The 18,832-nt window shown below is 37.6% G+C and overlaps 1 protein-coding gene across 4 annotated transcripts in view; it reads left to right on the top strand.

Annotated features, from left to right (window-relative positions):
• The window catches only part of NBEA (neurobeachin), a 990,744-nt gene that overhangs the window by 258,741 nt on the left and 713,171 nt on the right, over window positions 1-18,832 (top strand). For all 4 annotated transcript variants that reach the window (XM_059684425.1, XM_059684424.1, XM_059684423.1 and 1 more), the window contains 3 exons: window positions 350-412; window positions 505-602; window positions 2,202-2,294. In XM_059684425.1, coding sequence (XP_059540408.1) covers window positions 350-412; window positions 505-602; window positions 2,202-2,294 — 254 coding nt within the window. The remainder of the gene's footprint in view (window positions 1-349; window positions 413-504; window positions 603-2,201; window positions 2,295-18,832) is intronic.

Below are 18,832 nucleotides of genomic sequence, written 5' to 3'. Positions count from 1 at the left end.
ATAGTCAACCACTGAGCAACACTGGCAGGGGCAGTAATTTGCAGTATTTTAAGAAAAGAGTATATATTTAAAAATAGTGATTATTGATACAATAACATGATCAAAATATACTAACTCTTTGTAGGGAATGTCAATCAAATAGTAACAACTTTAGAGACTAGATATAAATTTCTAAATATTTATTTATTTAAACTGAAGTAATATAGTCTCTTGATTATGAAGTGTCTAGATATTTTAACTAAAACATTCTTCTTTTAAGTTTTTAAAAATTTCTTTAAAATGCTCATTTTCATGCCTTTAATTAAAGTTTTAATTTTAGATTTAACTTAATACTGTCTTTAAACATTAGGATCGAGGGGTCAAAGAAGATGAACTTCAGAGTATATTAAATTACCTACTTACAATGCATGAGGTAGGACATGGTCTGGGTCTTCTATTTTAATTATTTTATTCAAAGCATAGCATAAAGTTTTAACTAAAGAAATTTTGGTTATTCTTATGCAGGATGAAAATATTCATGATGTATTACAGTTACTAGTGGCTTTAATGTCAGAACATCCAGCCTCAATGATACCAGCATTTGATCAAAGAAATGGAATAAGGTATGAGTATAATATTAGTATTTTAATAGACTTTAATTGAGTATAGTTGTGCTTTCTAGAATGGACCCTATTCTATGAACTTTTGAATAAATATAGCAGTCTTACTCATTAAAAGGAAATAAATGGAGGAAGCTGCTATATAACCTCCAAAACTTATCTGATGAGGTGTATAGAAAATGGATCTCAGGTCTCAAGAAGAGTAATTAAATCATTACTATACTGGAGAGTATTATTCTAAGAAATAAGCCAGTCAGAGAAAGACAAGTATCACATGATGTCACTTATATGTACAATCTAATGAACAAAAATAAACTGATGAACAAAATAGATCCAGAGACATAGAACCACAAAACAGACTGTGGAATCTCAGATGGAAGGGGGTGGAGGGACAGAAAGAGATTAACCAAAGAACTATCTATATATATAAAAGCCTAAGTGACCATTCACCTGTTCAACCCGTAGCTATGATGCACACTGACCACCAGGGGGCATGTGCTCCGACCGATAGGTTAGCTTGCTGCTGGGGTCTGGCCAATAGGGACTGGGCAAGATGGGCTGGACACACCCTGGAGCCCTCTCTCAGTCCCTCCCCACCCGGCCAACCTACTGTGGTACCTCCCCAGTTAGCTGGCCCTGATGGGCCCCAATGAGGACTGGGTGACATGGGCCAGACACACCCTGGTCCCTCCCCGGCCCCAATCTTGCACCGGTAGAGTCCTCAGCCTGGCCTGTGCCCTCTTACATGCTGTGACCCCTCAGGGGATGTCTGCAGGCCAGGTCGAGGGACCCCACCGGTGCAAGGATGCATAGGGCCTCTAGTATGCATATATGGACACAGACCATAGTGCAGTGAAGGCCTGGGAGTGGGTGAGGGGTTCAATGGGTGGAATTAAGGCAACATCTGTAATACAACAATAAAGATAAATTTAAAAAAATAAAGATATTTCAAGAAGTGGGAAGAGCAACTTGTTTTTTGCAGGAAAATGAGAGTATGGTATAATTCAGCCAAAGAGAGCACAAGAAAATTAATGAGTTTAGGATCAAGAGCTAGAATAATGGCCAGGATTGGAAGGTCCATAGAATGCTAAATTTTGATTTTGTTCTGTTGTTGATGAAAATTAACGAATTCTTAATGGGGAACTTATTTGCTCAGATTTCCATTTTGTAAAATATAGTCAACTGTGTGGAAAAGAGTTGGAGAGGGACAAAATTGTAGTGAGATCATTAGAGCAATTATTTTATTCATCAGTGTTAGGGATGATGAGTTAGGGCAATGGCAGTGCAATGGCAATAATATAGATGAAAAATGTTTTAGAGCAAGAGGACAAAGTAAAGGACTTTGAAGATTAACTTTATTTATGAAGATTGTAAAGTAATTATGTAAACAAGTGAGACATAGTTTTTTGTTAATATATTTTTGAAGGTCAAGTTTAAATAAAAATTAATAAAATGTGCTAATTTTTTTCTTTTTTCCAAGAATTTGAAGTCCTGAGTGGTATTTTATATTTTATGTATGTGTCATTTAATTGTAAAGGATACAGTACTTATATTTTCAATATTTGTAGAAGTTTAAAAGATCATTGGTTTTTATATTTTTAGGGTAATCTACAAATTATTGGCTTCAAAAAGTGAAAGTATTTGGGTTCAAGCTCTGAAGGTTTTGGGATACTTTCTGAAGCATTTAGGTCACAAGTAAGTAGAAGTTTTTTATAATGAATTAATAGAAATGTCTACTGAAATTGTATTTTTACTTCTTTTGTATCTAATTTTACATGCATTCTGACTGGAATAATCTTACAATGGAAAATAGCTTCTTATAGCAAAAGTTGCAAAAATGTTTTATAAAACAATATTTATTAATAGTAGATTATAGAACAAAGATCACAATTTCAGTAACATAGTGTACTCCTATATGCTTGTTGAAAAATATTGTTCATTTTAAGGACAATAATAAAATATTTCATCAAATAAAGTAAAGCACATATGGATATGATTTCAATGAAAATTTACTTGACACAGGGAATATCATGTATATTGAAATTTCCTTAGAGCTATTTCTTTGCTTACATGCTACGTCAGTATTTTATTATTTGTTACATTGGGCTTTACTGGCATTGGGCTTATTGATCAGTTTAGTGATTTAAAACTCCTAAAATATCTTTTTTCCCCAAAGTCCAGAAGTCAGCTACTTTAAAAGTCAACTGCTGGTATAAGTTTTTTTATACTGTTTTGACCACTGCATGATTACTCTTTTTTAAATCCATTTTCTATGCAAATGAGCCACCCAAAATTTGTGCTTTCATTGAAATATTGCTACATAGGATTCCTCTTAGAACCTTACTGTTGGCAGTTCTTTTTAGTGTTTAAATTTACCAAAAGTTTACTGATAGCACTGATGAAAACTGCACAAAATCCAGGTAAAAGATATTATTTTTGTTTTGTTATCAAAACAATAGTTAAGTATGGGAGAATAAAGATAGCAATGATGTGAAGACTGATTCAGTGTAACCAGATATTAGGAAAGAGTTACCCATTTATGAGGGAACAGTATATAGGTTACTGAAAGTGAGAAACATACGTACTTTAATATTAAGAGAAAAGGGTTGCTTACTTAAAGAAATTGATTAGGAGATATTAATAAAAGATTTTAACCAAGATGCATCTCATAAAACTTGTAAAGAAAGCACATTTCAAAATATAGAAATGTGAAAAAATTGCTGAGTACATAATTGTGATTAGAAATTTTACCATAAGTTAAAAAAATAAGAAATAAATGATTTGCTTCTGAGGAAGGACAACTACTAAACAGAATTTCAAGAAGTTGGAAGAAATGGTAGGATAACTTGGAAGTATTGAACCACGAGCTTACATAACTTTGGGGAAAAATTAAAGGAAAAAATCTTTCACACAAATAAAAATAAATTCAGAAGAAGCTCAAGGAAAATAAATTGTGTGGATAGCATACTAAGATACAGGGGAGATAAAATTGGAAACAGAGCAAATAATATGTATTAATAAGATTATATCAAGGATTACAGAGAAAATTATAGACGTAGAAAGCGCAGAAGTTCCAACAATAGCATAAATAGCATTTTCAAGTAAGAAAATTGGGACACTGGACTAAATAAATATATACAACTGTAATTTAGTGAAATCCTAATACAAGATTTTGTCATCTGTACCAAAGGTCATACTGTTTATCAGGGAAAATTTCTTGAATGATCGGCACAAAAGTATACTATTGGATTTAAATATAAGTAAAGAATACTTTGCAGTATGCAAATAAGGAGAAAAAAATATTTTGAGTCTTGCCTTAACTTTTCTACAACAACCTTCAACACAGGTAACGTAAAGCACCAACCATAAGGTATTGAAATGAAGAAAATGTGAGACAAAGGATACTTGAAGTAAAAAGGGTTCTGACAAACAATTTTTAACTACAAGTAATTGTGTTTTTCTGAATAATACTTTAGGAAATTTTGGGGGCAGGAAATGAAGTCCAGCCAGTTAGGCAGACTACAGCTAAGGACTATTGGAGAGCAATGCATTAATTTAACAGTAAAACCAAGATTAAAACAAATGTTTGAATTAGAGTTGCAGACCAGAATTTACTTTTTATATCATGTAATAATTTATAAATGGTACAATTATAATAAATTGGGAAACGACTGAGGAAATATAGAAAGCAAAGTAGATCCAAAGAGTCAAATGATACCCATGTAAGCTGACAAATGAAATAGTAGAAATATAGGACTATTGGCTAAATTTGATGACAGAAGAGAGGAAAAATTAAGAGTAAATATGATTATCATTGCTTATATTAGGAAAATACACTTTGTAAACATATAGAGGACCTCTGATTCCTTTATAGTTACAAAGATAAGCAGTTCAATAAAACTATGAAGCTTTCAAAATATTAAAGAGAAAAATTACAGTTCTATATTCAAGAAACATCCTAAAATCAAAGTGAATTAGAGAAATGCTGAAAATAAAAGGATGAATAAAGGTATACCACATAAATACAAATGATAAAAAGAAGTAATCATGACTTAATAGTGGAAAAATTCTAAAAGACAAAAAGCAACAAACAGTATAAAGAGAGATACTTTAAATTATCAAAGGATGAAACCTTCTTGAAACAGAAATGAAAGGGGAAGTAGACAAATACTAAGTTTAAACATTAAAACAAACTTTAATTTATTGATCTTAGTTCAAAACAAGTGTAGAGAGAAAGTAATATAAATAATAACATAAATCTAATTAATATAGTTTGAACTCTGTATCTTGTTAGTGAAGAATATGACTTTAAGTGTCCAAGGAGCATATATAAAAATTTGAAGTGATGTAGTAGACATTAGAGAAAATTTTCAAGACAGAAACAAAACAGGAAAGATTATCTTATTAATATGCAGTAACATTAGAAAATAGTAACGAAATCTGGAACCAAAAAATCTACTTAGAAATTTAAAATTTATTAAACAATATTTGTGTCAAAGAGAAAATACACACTGAAATTACAGAAGTTTTAGAAAATAAGTTTAAAACATTATAATATATATATCTATATATCTATATATATAGACCTAGCTATATATCTTTTTAGTGGTCTTGAAAACATTCTTGAAGCTCATTTTTGGTTCTATAAATGAATAAAACCACTCTGCTTCCTCATTTGGTTTTAGACTAAGTGAGAGCAGATATAAAGTTGTTAATTATAGTATACTGCCATGTGATAATTTGAATAGTTAGCAAAAAGGTAATAGGTACAATTTAACATATAGTTCTGATAAAATCAGAACATTTCTTATGTATGATAAAATATTGATCTTAAATAGTTGATATAAAATAAATGTGAAATATTGGTAGCATTCATACAATAATCTAATCATTACTTGTTCAACGTTTGAAACAAATACAACACCCAATTATTAGGGAGGAGAAAATAGGTATCATTATTTATAGGTGGTTTTATTACATACCTAAAAATCTAAAAAGAATAACCTTTAAAACTGCTAAAAAATGAGATATTACATAAGCTCAGCATCTTAGTTGTATATTGAGGAATTGATTGTCTAACAGAGAATCTGACTGGGGTTCAGAAATGAAGCTAAACTGATGTCTGTGTGGGTTGGTCCTTTGTAAAAGATAGTATATAATTTATGTCAAGTGCCTGGAATACAGGTTGTGAGATAATCATATACTGTAATTGTTAACTGAGCTGGAAATAGTTTTGGCATCTATCATTACAATTGAGAAGTTTGTTCCAAATAATATATGCTACAAATTCTCCCACCTGGAGATGGAACTTAAGTCTTCTCTTCATGAGTATTGGATAAATTTACTGCTTTCTTTCAAAGAATAATAAAACCTGGCAGTGATTTTCACTATTGATAGGGTAATATCAACAGTCATATACTTCACCTTTGTGTTATTCTTCTAAAACAGTGGTTCTCGACATTCCTAATGCCATGACCCTTTAATACAGCTCCTCATGTTGTAGTGACCCCCAACCATAAAATTATTTTCGTTGCTACTTCATAAGTGTAATTTTGCTACTGATGAATTGTAATGTAAATATCTGATATTCAGGATGTATTTAGGCAACCCCTGTGAAAGAGTCGTTTGACCACCAAAGGGGTCGCGACCCACAGGGTGAGAACCGCTGTTCTAAAAAATAAATAACCCTAATATAATCCAGAGAAAGCCTCATACAACCCCAAATTTTGAGATACATTCTATAAAACATTTGACCAGTCCTCCTCAAAACTGTTGAAGGGCATGGCAAAGAAGTAATGGGAAACTCCCACAGATCAAAGGAGTATACTAGTTAGTAAGGATATATGATGATTAAGTGAAAGCTGCTATCATGTATTGGATCCTGAATAGAAAAAGCACATGAAGGAAAACTGTTGAAATATGAATAAAATATGTAGATTAGTTGATAATATTATACCTCTGTTGATTTCTTAGTTTTCACATGTGTACTATGTTATGAAGAAGTTGGGTGACTACTAGGTAGGAACACTCTGTACTGTTGTTTAACTTTTTCTATAAAATGTAAAAGTTTCCAAAACAAAATACATGTATGTAAAATTTAGAACCCTAACTTGGATATATGCTTAACTATTAAAAGCTAAATATTGCTTCAGGGAGATGGCCTGATTATGGTTATCCTCAAAACAGAATTCTAAGAAATGGCTCAAATACATGTTCAAAATGTCCAAATTCTAAAGCTACAGGGTCAAGATGACAGAGTAGGTGATCTCTGTGCCCTCCACCTCCCACAACTGTATCAAAATCACAACTATATTATAGAACAGCCATTACTGAAACCACCTGAGGACTAACTGAAATAAATTTCTATAAGGAGACAAAGAAGCCGCTTTGGAGACTGGTAGGCGAGATGGAGACATAGAACAGAGAGGTCACACACCCACAGTGTGGTGAGTAAGAATCAGAAGAGGTATATTGTCTGCATTGTTTTCACCTGAGAAATGAGTGGTCCCAGCTCCAAATGTAGCTCTTCAACCAGACAAGCAGTGTTGGGAAGAGGAATCTTCATTATCGTCTGACTGAAAACCAGCAGGGATATCATCTGAGTAAGTTTGAGGGCTGCTAGAGACCAAGTTGATTCTTTTGGGGGCCCACAGATGGCCTCTCACTCACAAACTCACTCATTTTAAGCTTCAGTTCAGAGGCAGCAGCTTGAAAAGCACCAGAGACATAAATACAGGGCGGAACTGAATTGATTAACTTCAGCGTGAAGGCTGGAGAGGCAGGGGTTGGGGCAGCTTTCTTCAGGGACAGAAGTGCTGGCAGGCATCATTATTACTTTCTCGAACTTTCCCCCCACCAAGCTTGCAGGCTCAAGCTGGGATTAAATCTGAGCTAACTTGTTCACCTTGTGTTGGTGATTTCCTGAGACCTGGCCCCACACAACTCATACACTGGGTTGAAACATCTTTTAATGGCTTTTCCATACCAGCAGTCTGCCTGGGCTCATGCTGCAGACTTTCCCAAAATCTTTTAAAGGTCCACAAATCCCAAAGAAGCAACAGTTAGCCTGGCCATGCCCTCTACCTCTTGCTAAGCAGCTCCAAGCCAGGCACAAAGTGGCAACTGGTCTCAACTTGCATTGTAGATTCCACCAAGTGGTCCCAAGCCTCGCATAAATGGCAGCCAGCCTTAGCATGGAACAGAACTTCAACTAAGCAGTGACAAGCTTAGCAAAAGTGGCAGCTGATTTCAGGTCACATCATGGTATGCACCAAAGGGCCCAAAGCTCTGTACTAGTGGCAGATGGCCTTGATTCATAGCATAGCCTCTCACAAGTGCCTCCAAGACCAGCACAAGTGGCAACCAAATACAGATCACTTTCTAGCTCTTACCAAGTAGCCCCAAGGTGGACACAAGTGGCAGCTGACATTGGATTGTACTGTAGCCCTCCAAGAGGCTCCACTACAACACCACATGGTGGCTAGCATTTTACTACACTATAACACTACCCACCCAGGTCCACAAATGACACATCTAAAAGGCAGATTCCATTGGCACCAAACCCTGTTAAAGTGACTCCTGCTTATCAGGTCAGCACCTACAGAACATCTTGTCCACTATAGTAGCCCTCACAACCAGTAAGCTTGAAGGTCAGTTCTGCCCACTGATGTGCCAACAACAATCAAGGCTTACTTACAACAGGACGGCACATAGAACCCACACAAGGGACACTTCTGGAGCACCAGCTCAGGTGATCAGGGAGACTGTGCTACTGAGCCCCACTGGAAACCTACTATATATAGTCACTTTGCTGAGCCTGGGAGAAATGAGGAGACAAAGAAACATGTCTCAAATGAAAGAACAAGACAAAACTCCAGAAAAAGAATTAAATAAAATGAAGGCAGGCAGTGTACCTAATACAGATTTGAAACCACTGGTTACAAGGATTCTCAATGAATTTAGCGAAATAATAGATGAACTCAGTGAGAATTCCAACATAGAGACAAAAAATAATAAAAAAAGAGAAACATATAAAAGTACAGTCAGGAATGAATAATACTGAAATGAAGGATATATTAGAGGGAATCAGTATATCACATGGAGTAGAGTTTCTATTCAATAATCTGGAAGACAAAGTAGCAGAAAACATTCAGTCAACACAGGAAAAGAAAAAGAATTTTAAAAAAAATGAGGATAGAGGAAGGGTTCTCTGTGGCAACATCAAGCATATCAGCATTCACATCATAGGGGTACCAAAAGGAGAAGAGAGAGGCCATTATCCCTGATGAACATAGTAGATGGAAAAATTCTCAGCAAAATATTAGCAATTCAGATTCAGCAATATATTAAAAAGCATATACACCATAGTCAAGTGAGAATTATTTCTAGGATGCAAGGTTGGTACAATATCCGCAAGTCAATTAATGGGATATACCTCATTAACAAAATGAAGTATAAAAATCATGCACTCATGTCAGTAGATTCAGAAAAAGTATTTTACTATATCCAACATCTGTATACAGTAAAAACTCATAGGAAAGTGGGGCTGTAGTGAACATGCCTCAATATTATAGAGGCTATATATGACATATGCAGCCAATATCATACTCAGTGGTGAAAAGTTGAAAACTTTTTCTTTAAGATGAGGGGTAAAACTAGGATGTGCACTTTTATCACCTAGCAACAGCAATAAGAAAAAAAATAAAAGGCATTAGAATTTAAAGGAATAAATAAAACAGCCATTATTTGGAGATGATATACTATAGAGGGAGAATTCTAAATATTTCACCAAAAATCCGTTAGAACTAATAAATGGTTTCAGTATAGTTGCAGGATACTATATATATATTTAGAAATCACCAATAAACTACCAGATATTGAGAAAAGCCCATTTATAATTGCATCAAAAAGAATAAAATACCTAGGAATAAATTTAAGGAAGGTGGTAAAAAACCTGTACTTAGAAAACTATAAGATATTGAAGAAAGAAATTGAAAAAGGTTCAAATAAATGGAAGAATATCATGCTCATGGATAGGAAGGATTGACATAGCTAAAATGTCCGTACTACCTAAAGCAATTCTATAGATTCAATGCAATTCCTATCAAGATACCAATGGCATATTTCACATAAGTAGAACAAATATTCCAAAAATTTATGTGGATCTATAAAATATCCCAAATAGTCACACTAGTCTTGGGAAAGAAGAGCAAAGTTGGAGGAATCATACTTCCTGATATCAAACTATACTACAAGACCATAGTAATAAAAACAGTATGGTATTGGCCTAAAAACAGACATATTGATTATTGGGACAAAATAGATAAATAAAGCCACACCTTTATGATCAGTTAATGTATGACAAAGTAGGTGATAATACATAATGGAGTTACAGACAGTCTCTTTAATAAATGGTAAACATGCAAAAAAATAAAACCAGACCACTCTTTTACACCATATGCAAGAATAAACTCAAATGGATTAAAAGTAAACTCAAAACCATAAAACTTCTAATAGAAATCATAAGCAATATACTCTTTGTCATTGTTCTCAGTAATATGTTTTAGGATATGTCTTCTTAGTCAAGGGAAACAAAAAGAAAAATAAACAAGGGGGAGTATATGAAACTAAAAAGTTTTGCATAGTGATGAATATCATCAAAAAAATGAAAAGCCATCCTACAGAATGGGAGAAAATATTCGCCAATGATGCATGCACTAGCAGTTAATACCCAAAATATATAAGGAACTGATACAACTTTACACCAAAAAATTCAAACAGTACAATTAAAAAAATGGGCAGAGGAAATAAGTAGGACTTTGTCCAAAAGGGACCTACAGATGATGAAAAGACATATGGAAAAATGGTCAAAGTTACTAGTCATCAGGGAAATGGAAATTAAAACCACAGTTAGGTATTACCTTACATATCTCACAATGGCTATCATCAATAAATCAACAAACACTAATTGTTGGGTGGGATGTGGGCCAAAAAGAACCCTTGTGCACTGTAGATGGGATTGTAAATTGCTTCAGGTGCTATGGAAAACAATATGGAGATTCATCAAATAAATTAAAAATAAAACTATCAGATGACCCAGAGATTCTACTTCTGGGTATTTATAGGAAGAAATTCAAAACAGTAATTCAAAAGATCTATGCACTCCTGTCTCCATTGCATCATTATTTATAATAGCCAAGATATGGCACAACCCAAGTATCCATTGATAGATGAATGGCTAAAGAAGGAGTGGTACATATATATTACTCAGCCATAAAAAAAATAATGACATTTTGCCATTTGCAACAACATGGACGGGATCTAGAGGGTATTTATTATTCTAAGTGAAGTAAGTCAGATATAGAAAGACAAATGCTATATTATTTTACTATATGTAGACTATAAAAAACAACACAAGCAAAAATACAAGATAGAAGCAGACCTATACATACAGAGAACAAATGAATGGCTGCCATATGAGGGGGTTTGGGGGGATTGTGTGAAAAAGGTCAAAGGATTATCAAGTACAAATTGGTAGTTACAAAACAGTCTCAGGGATGCAAAGTATGGCGTAAAGGATGTAGTCAGTAATATTGTAGTAACTATGTATGGTGTCAGGAGTGTACTGGACTTTGGGGTGGTCATTTTGTAAGTTATATAAATGTCTAATCACTATGTTCTATACCTGAAACTATTTTAATATTGTATGTCAACTGTAATTGAAAAATTTTAAAAATAAATTAAAAATGCTCTATCATAATATAGCTATGATTATTTTGTTTTATAACAATTTAAAACACATGTTATTGAAATTTCACGGAGGAAATAAAAATTCTCAACCAAATATATTTGTCTAAAGTCTTAACTATAAACACTGTAATTTCTGGCTGAATTCTTTAATATGATCACACTATAAAATGTATTATTAGGTGCCTCGTTAGCGCAGTAGGTAGCGCGTCAGTCTCATAAAATGTATTGTTGCCCTGGCCTGTGTGGCTCATTTGGTTGGGCATCATCCCATGTGCGGTTTGATTCCAGGTCAGGGGACATACCTGGGTTGTAGACTCGATCCCTGGTAAGGGATGTGCAGGAGGTAACCAATCAATGTTATGCTCTTACATTGATGTTTCTCTTTCTTTCCCTCTCCCCTCCTTTCTCTCTTAAAATCAATAAAAAAATAAATAAATAAAATGTATCATTGATTGTTAAATGAATCAACTTCCTGTCTATATTTTTTAGTTTTAGGCCTATGTAGACACTTGTAACTTAATGGCTTGTTTGTTTGTTTATTTTTGGACTAGTTGAAATTAGTTCAGTATTTTGGCACAGCCAGTTATCTATTAATAAAAAAGTAATGATTTAGATTCTGGGAGTATGACAGTTGTGATGAAGCTTTCTTCCCATCTACTCTCAACTCCAAGCTGTTTGGCTCTCTTAAGGCAAATGTTGGTTCCTGTGTGCTCCTCAGTACGAAAGAGTTTTGGTGTTCAATTGGGGTAGTATCAAAGAAAACAAGACAACTGGTGAGGAATTTTCTCTCCCATGGGAATCACAAGCAGCTGAAGAAGTATGGTAGAGGGCTAAGGTAAAGACTAAAACAGAAAATCTTGAGAGGTGTTTTACCCTCAGAGATCTCTGGCCCCCAATTTGTCTCCTCTACTTCATTCCCTTCCCCAGGAATGTTATTGTTGGCTTTTGTGTAAGTGACACCAGAAAGAAGCTGTGATGTACCTGAAATGATGGGATGAATCTTCCCTAACCGTCAAGTGATATTGGAGTGCTAGCATGTTGGCTCCAGGGTTTACAGCAGGCTAAGTTTTATACTGCCGGTCACTGTGTTTACAGGGATCCCATCATGTAACATTACAACAGTGAGATCCGACCTGAATTGTGTAAAATTGAAATAACTCATTAAAGGGGCCTAGTATCCAGAGACAGAAGAAAAGAAAGAATCATCAAACTATGCACTCAATGAAATATAACTAGTGGTGAAGGCTATGGTGGTACCTTTGAATTTTATTTTTGAAAACAGGATTTGAGCCCTAGCTGGTTTGGCTCAGTGGATAGAGTGTGGGCCTGCGGATTGAAGGGTCCCAGGTTCGATTCCAGACAGGGCCACATGCCTGGGTTGTGGGCTTGATCCCCAGTAGCGGGTGTGCAGGAGGCAGCTGATCAATGATTCTCTCTGATCATTGATGTTTCTCTTTCTCTCCTCCTTTTCTCTCTGAAATCAATAAAAAAATAAAAATACATAGTTTAAAAACAAAACAAAACAGGATTTGAGGTTCAAGTAGGGCACCAAGGTCATATTCTGCTTCTTTAGCCTAACTGCAATTCACTCAAATAGTGTGGTGGAAGATCTAAAAGTGTTTATCAAAAATACAAAGTGAGAGAAAAGATAAAATTGTAGAAAATACGTGATTGAGTGTGTGACGAATATGAATTATTGGAGAAAAATAATGGGCAAAACATGATATCCTGAAACACTTTGTACTACTAAAAACTTAGAAATGCTGGATAAAATAAGCCATGCCTTATTTTAGAAGTATAGCTGACCACACAAAAAGGAAATCCTCATATGCCAAAAAATGAAGATTAATCATAATAGGAGAAATTATTCTTAAGAATCAAGATAATATTTAAAAGAAACTATGAAGCTTAAAAATTATCAAATGTAGCTTTTGGAGTGAAAGGTTAGTGATTAAAATTAACAACTCCATGGACATATTAAATAGATTCATAACACTTAAGAAATAATTGGTGAACTTGAAGTTAGAAATGAAGTCATGACCTAGAATATAGCACCAAAAGAGGAAACAAGAGTTGAAAACTAGGAAATGAATCTGAGAGATATGGAGAAAGAATGAATGGTTTCATAGAGCAAAATGCTGAGGAATAAATTTAACCAAGGGAGTAAATGATTTGTACACTGAAAGCTATAAAAATTGGCTAAAAAGTTTGAAGAAGATGCAAATAAATGGAAAGATACTCTATTTTCATAGGTAGAGGAACTGTTGTTAACATGTTCATACTACCTAAAATGATCCACAGATTGAATGTAATTCCTTTCAAACTTGCAATGTCATTTTAAATAGAACAAGCAGTCCTAAAATTTGTATGCAATCACAAAAGACTCCAAATAGCCAAAGCTGTCTTGAGAAAGAATAAGACAGCCTTCATTTTTTCATGATTTTAAACTATAGGGTGTGATAAAAATAGGTTTAGAGTTGTGACTATGTGAAACAGAGTTTATTCTTGTATTATTTATGAATTATTGTATTATTTACCATGTGAACAACTGTAAACCTTTCACCACTTCCTATATATTACAAAGCTATAGTAATGAAACAGTGTGGTATTGCATAAATACAAATAGACACAGATCAGTGGAACAGAACAAATCCAGAAATAAACCCATGCATATTTGGTCAATTTCATGACAAAGGAGCCAAGAATATACAGTGGGGAAAAGGATACTTTACTTAATAAATAGTGGAGTGAACAACTTACTTGTCTACATTTTTTTTATACATTCATCCATTGTTGGCCACTTAGGTTGTTTATATTTCTTGGCTATTTGTAAATAATGCTGCAATGAGCTTGAAGGTACAGATATCTCCATATAAAAGTGGAATATTATTCAGGCCTAAAGACTAAGGAAATCCTGCTATTTATGATGGATCTTGGGGTACTGTGCTAAGTGAAATAAGGCAGACAGAGAAAAACAAACACTGTATGATTTCACTTATATGTGGAAAGCAAAGAAACCAAATTCGTAGAAACAGAGAATGTAAAAAGTGATTTCCAGATGACAGTGAGTGGGGTGTGGTAGAAATGTGTGAATGCAGTCAAAAGATACAAGCTGTTAGTTAGAAGGTAAATAAGTTCTGGGGATATAATGTTCAGCATGGTGACTACAGTTAAGAATACTGTATTGTAGCCTGGCCAGTGTGGGTTTGTGGTTGAGTCCACTGTTCCAATACCATTCAAGGCACATGGCTGGGTTATGCTCCCCAGAAGGGAGCATGCAGGAGTTAGATGATTATCTCTCATCATTGATGTTTCTCTCTCTCTCTCCCTCTCCCTTCCTCTCTATGAAAACAGTAAAAATATAAAAAAAAGAAAAAGAGCCAAAACCGGTTTGGCTCAGTGGATAGAGCGTCGGCCTGCGGACTGAAGGGTCCCAGGTTCGATTCCGGTCGGGGGCATGTACCTTGGTTGCGGGCACATCCCCCATGGGGGGCTTGCAGGAGGCAGCTGATCGATGTTTCTCGCTCATCGATGTTTCTAACTCTCTATCTCTCTCCCTTCCTCTCTGTAAAAAATCAATAAAATATATTTTAAAAAAAAGAAAAAGAAAAAGAATACTGTATTGTATATTTGGATGTTGCTAAAGAGTGGATTTTTAAAGTTTTTATCACAAGAAAAGGAAATTCTTACTATGCAAGGTGATGGATGTTCATTAAACTTACTGTGGTCATCATTTAATAATATACATATATATCAAAGCATGATACTTTACACCTGGAAAGAGGGTGACAAAAAAGTTGATAGGACACTGTAACATATGTACCACGCTGGTAGGGGATGTTGATAGTAAGTAGAAGCATGAGCACATGGAATGTGTGAGTTTAGGGTATATATGGGAACTCTCTTTGTACTCTCTGCTCAATTTTGCCGAACCCCTAGACTACCCTAAAAAATAAAATCAATTTTAAAGGGTGTGTGGAGGGGGAAGCTGATAGGCAAATAATAAAAAAAAAAAAGAAAGAAAAATGTTTATCTATTTGGGGAGTGGGGGAAATAAGAGAGGGTATTAGTTTGGTGTGAAACCCCTCTGCACCTTTTGATTGTCACCATTTAAATTTTTTATTTTTTAAAAAATTGCAGTTGATAAATAATATTGTATTAGATTTAGGTGTACAGCATAGTTACTAGACATTTATCTATATACTAGAGGCCCAGTGCACAAAATCGTGCATGTGGGGGGTCCCCTCAGCCCAGCCTGCACCCTCTCCAATCTGGGATCCCTCTCACAATCCTAGACCACTGGCTCCTAATCACTCACCTGCCTGCCTGCCTGCCTGGTCGCCCCTAACTGACCCCCCCCCATTCCAGCCTGATCACCCCTCACTGCCTCTGAGTGCCGGCCTGATCACCCCTAACTGCCCCCCACTGCCGGCCAGGTCGCCCCCAAATGCCACCTCCCTGCCGGCATGGTCGCTCCTAACTGCCCCCCCCACACACACTGGCCTGGTCACTCCTTACTGCCCCCCCTGCTGGCCTGGTTGCCACCAACTTGCCCCCTCTGCCGTCCTGGTTGCCTTTAACTGATCCCCCTGATGGCCTGGTCACCCCCGACTGCCCCCCTGATGGCCTAGTCACCCCTCACTGCCCCCCCGTCGGCCTAATCACCTCCAACTGCCCTCCTTGCCGGCCTGCTCACCTCGAACTGCCCCCCTCTGCCAGCATAGTTACCTCTAATGACCCCCCGCCAGTCTGGTTGCCCCCAACTGCCCTCCCTGCTGGCCTGGTTGCCCACAACTGTCCTTCCTGCCAGCCTGGTCACCCCTCACAGCCCCCCCCCCTGGCCTGGTCAACCCATGCAGGCTGCTGTTCAGTCGTTTGGTCATCCCTCAGCCCCCTGCCAGCCTGGTCACCCTACGCAGCCTGCTTGTTCAGTCGCTTGGTTGTCCCTCACTAACCCCCCTGCCAGCCTGTTCGCCTCACACAGCCTACTTGTTCAGTCGTTTGGTCATCCCTCACTAACGCCCCTGTCGGCCTGGTCGTAGGCAGCCATCTTGTGAGGGCGTGAGGGTTAATTTGCATATTACCACTTTATTATATAGGATATAAAAGCCCAGTGACCTTTACAGTGGAACAGCCGGTTGACCAGTTTCTGTGATGTGCGCTGTCCACCAGGAGGCAGACGCTCAACACAGTGCGCTCCCACAGTGGGAGCACCGCTTGTCTGACAGGGATGAGTGGCTGCTCCCATATCAGGAGCAGCTGCACAGAAGGCGGGTCCACAGCTGCTTGGCTGACTGGAATGAGCAATACTCCCACAGTGGGCTGATCTCCAAATGCCACGCCCCCCACCGGTGCACGGATGCTGTTCACTGGGCCTCTAGTCCTAATATATAAAAAGCCAGGTGCCATCATGTCCTAAACGACCAGATGGACAACCGAACAGCAGGCTAGGGAGCTGAGGGAGCAGGGAGCTGTAGGCCCTGGCCACCTGTGGCATGGCAGTGGGAGGGAGCAGTGGGCCTGGGGTGTGTCGGCGGGAGGGAGCTGTAGGCCCTAACCGGCTGGGGCACAATGGAACTCTGGATCTCGAGTGATCAGGGTTGTGGCCAGCCTTCAAACCAGACCCTGACAGGAGGGTGGAGGGAGCCCCATTCCTCACAGAATCAGCTTTTGGACAGCTTGCTGTCAGCAATCTGCCACCAGGAATCTCATTCACCTGCACCCCGGACCCTCCCTGGAGGGGGCAGTTGGAGGCAGCCAGGCTAGCAGGGGAGGGCAGGTGAGAGCAATTAGGTCAGCAGTGGAGCAGTTAGGCGTCAATTGGAACGGCAGGGGAGTGGTTAGGTGGCAATCAGGCTGGCAGGCAGAAGTGGTTAGGAGCAATTAGGCAGGTAGGCAGGCAAGTGGTTAGGAATCAGCAGTCCCAGATTCTGAGAGGGATGTCTGACTGCCGGTTTAGGTCCCATGAGATCTGGTCTAAACTGGCAATCGGACATCCTCTGAAGGGTCCTAGATTGGAGAGGATGCAGGCTGGGCTGAGGAACACCCTCCAGTGCATGAATTTTGTGCACCAGGCCTCTAGTACAATTTATAAAGCGATCACCTCATTAAGTCTAGTACTCATCTGACACCATGCGTAGTTATTGGAATATTATTGACTCTATTTTCTTTGCTATATTTTATGCTCCAGTATTGTTTTTGTAACTGGCAATTTGTACATCATTATTCCTTCACCTTTTTCAACCATTCTCCCAACTCCCCTTTCATATGGCAATCATCAAATGTGTCTGAGTTTGTGTCTGTGAGTTTGTTTATTTTGTTTTTTAACTCAATAAAAGTATTATTTTAAATAATAAGTAATAAAAAGTGGTAGACCAATATTTAAATAAACCAAAATAAACTTTAAGACAAATAAGTTAATGAGGCTAAAGAGTGGTACCATAATATATAATAAAAGCCTAATATGCTAAGTGTCCAGTCCTATGATCATCCGTTCAACTGATGAAAGCTTGATATGCTAAGGCCACTTAACTGTTCACTATGACATGCACTGACCACCAGGGGGCAGACAGTCGACTTTTTGACTAGTTGCTATGAAGTGCACTGACCACCAGGGGCAGATGCTCTGACTGGTAGGTTAGCTTCCTGCTGGGGTCTGGCCAATCGGTACTGAGAGAGATGGGCTGGACACTCCCTGGAGCCCTCTAGCAGTCTCTCCCCGGCTGGCTAACGTCCTGCGTCCCTCCCCATCCCCGATCGTGCACTGGTGGGGTCGCTTGGCCTGCCCTGTGCCCTCTTGCAATCCAGGCTGAGGGACCCCCCCTCCCAGGTGTGTGAATTTTATGCACTGGGCCTCTAGTTTAATGATAAAGGTACAGTCACCAGGAAGATAAAACAAATGCACATGCCCTTAACAACATAGGTGAAAAAATTGGCTAAATTTGGAAGATAAGTCACAGTGGTTTAACCGGTGCCTTCTTTTAAAAGAGCAATAAGAAAATAAATAATATAAATTTGAAAAAAAAAATCCAATGGGTTGATTAGCATATACATTTTCTCCAACACAAACAAAACTGTAGAAAGTATTCAGATTAAGCCACCAGGTCCACTGCTCCCTCACACTGCCATGCCACGGGTGACCAGGGCCCACAGCTCCCGCTCCCTCAACTCCCCAGCCTGCTGTTTGGTTGTCCATCCGGTCGTTTAGGTCATGACGGCACCTGGCTTTTTATATATCAGGACTAGAGGCCCAGTGCACAGCATCTATGCACTGGTGGGGGCGTGGCCTGTGGGGATCAGCCCACTGTGGGAGTGTTGCTCATTTCAGTCAGCCAAGCAGCTGTGGACCCGCCCTCTGAGCAGCTGCTCCTGATATGAGAGCAGCCACTTATCCCTGTCTCCATAAAATTGTCTCCATAAATTTAAATAAATTATTATCATCCACATGACTTCTCACTCACAGTGTAATTAAACAAATCAGTGAT

Source organism: Myotis daubentonii, chromosome 2 (assembly GCF_963259705.1).
Source record: "Myotis daubentonii chromosome 2, mMyoDau2.1, whole genome shotgun sequence".
Taxonomy (NCBI): domain Eukaryota; kingdom Metazoa; phylum Chordata; class Mammalia; order Chiroptera; family Vespertilionidae; genus Myotis; species Myotis daubentonii.
The sequence above is the reverse complement of the archived record's forward strand: the minus strand, read 5'-3'. Positions and strand labels throughout refer to the sequence as shown.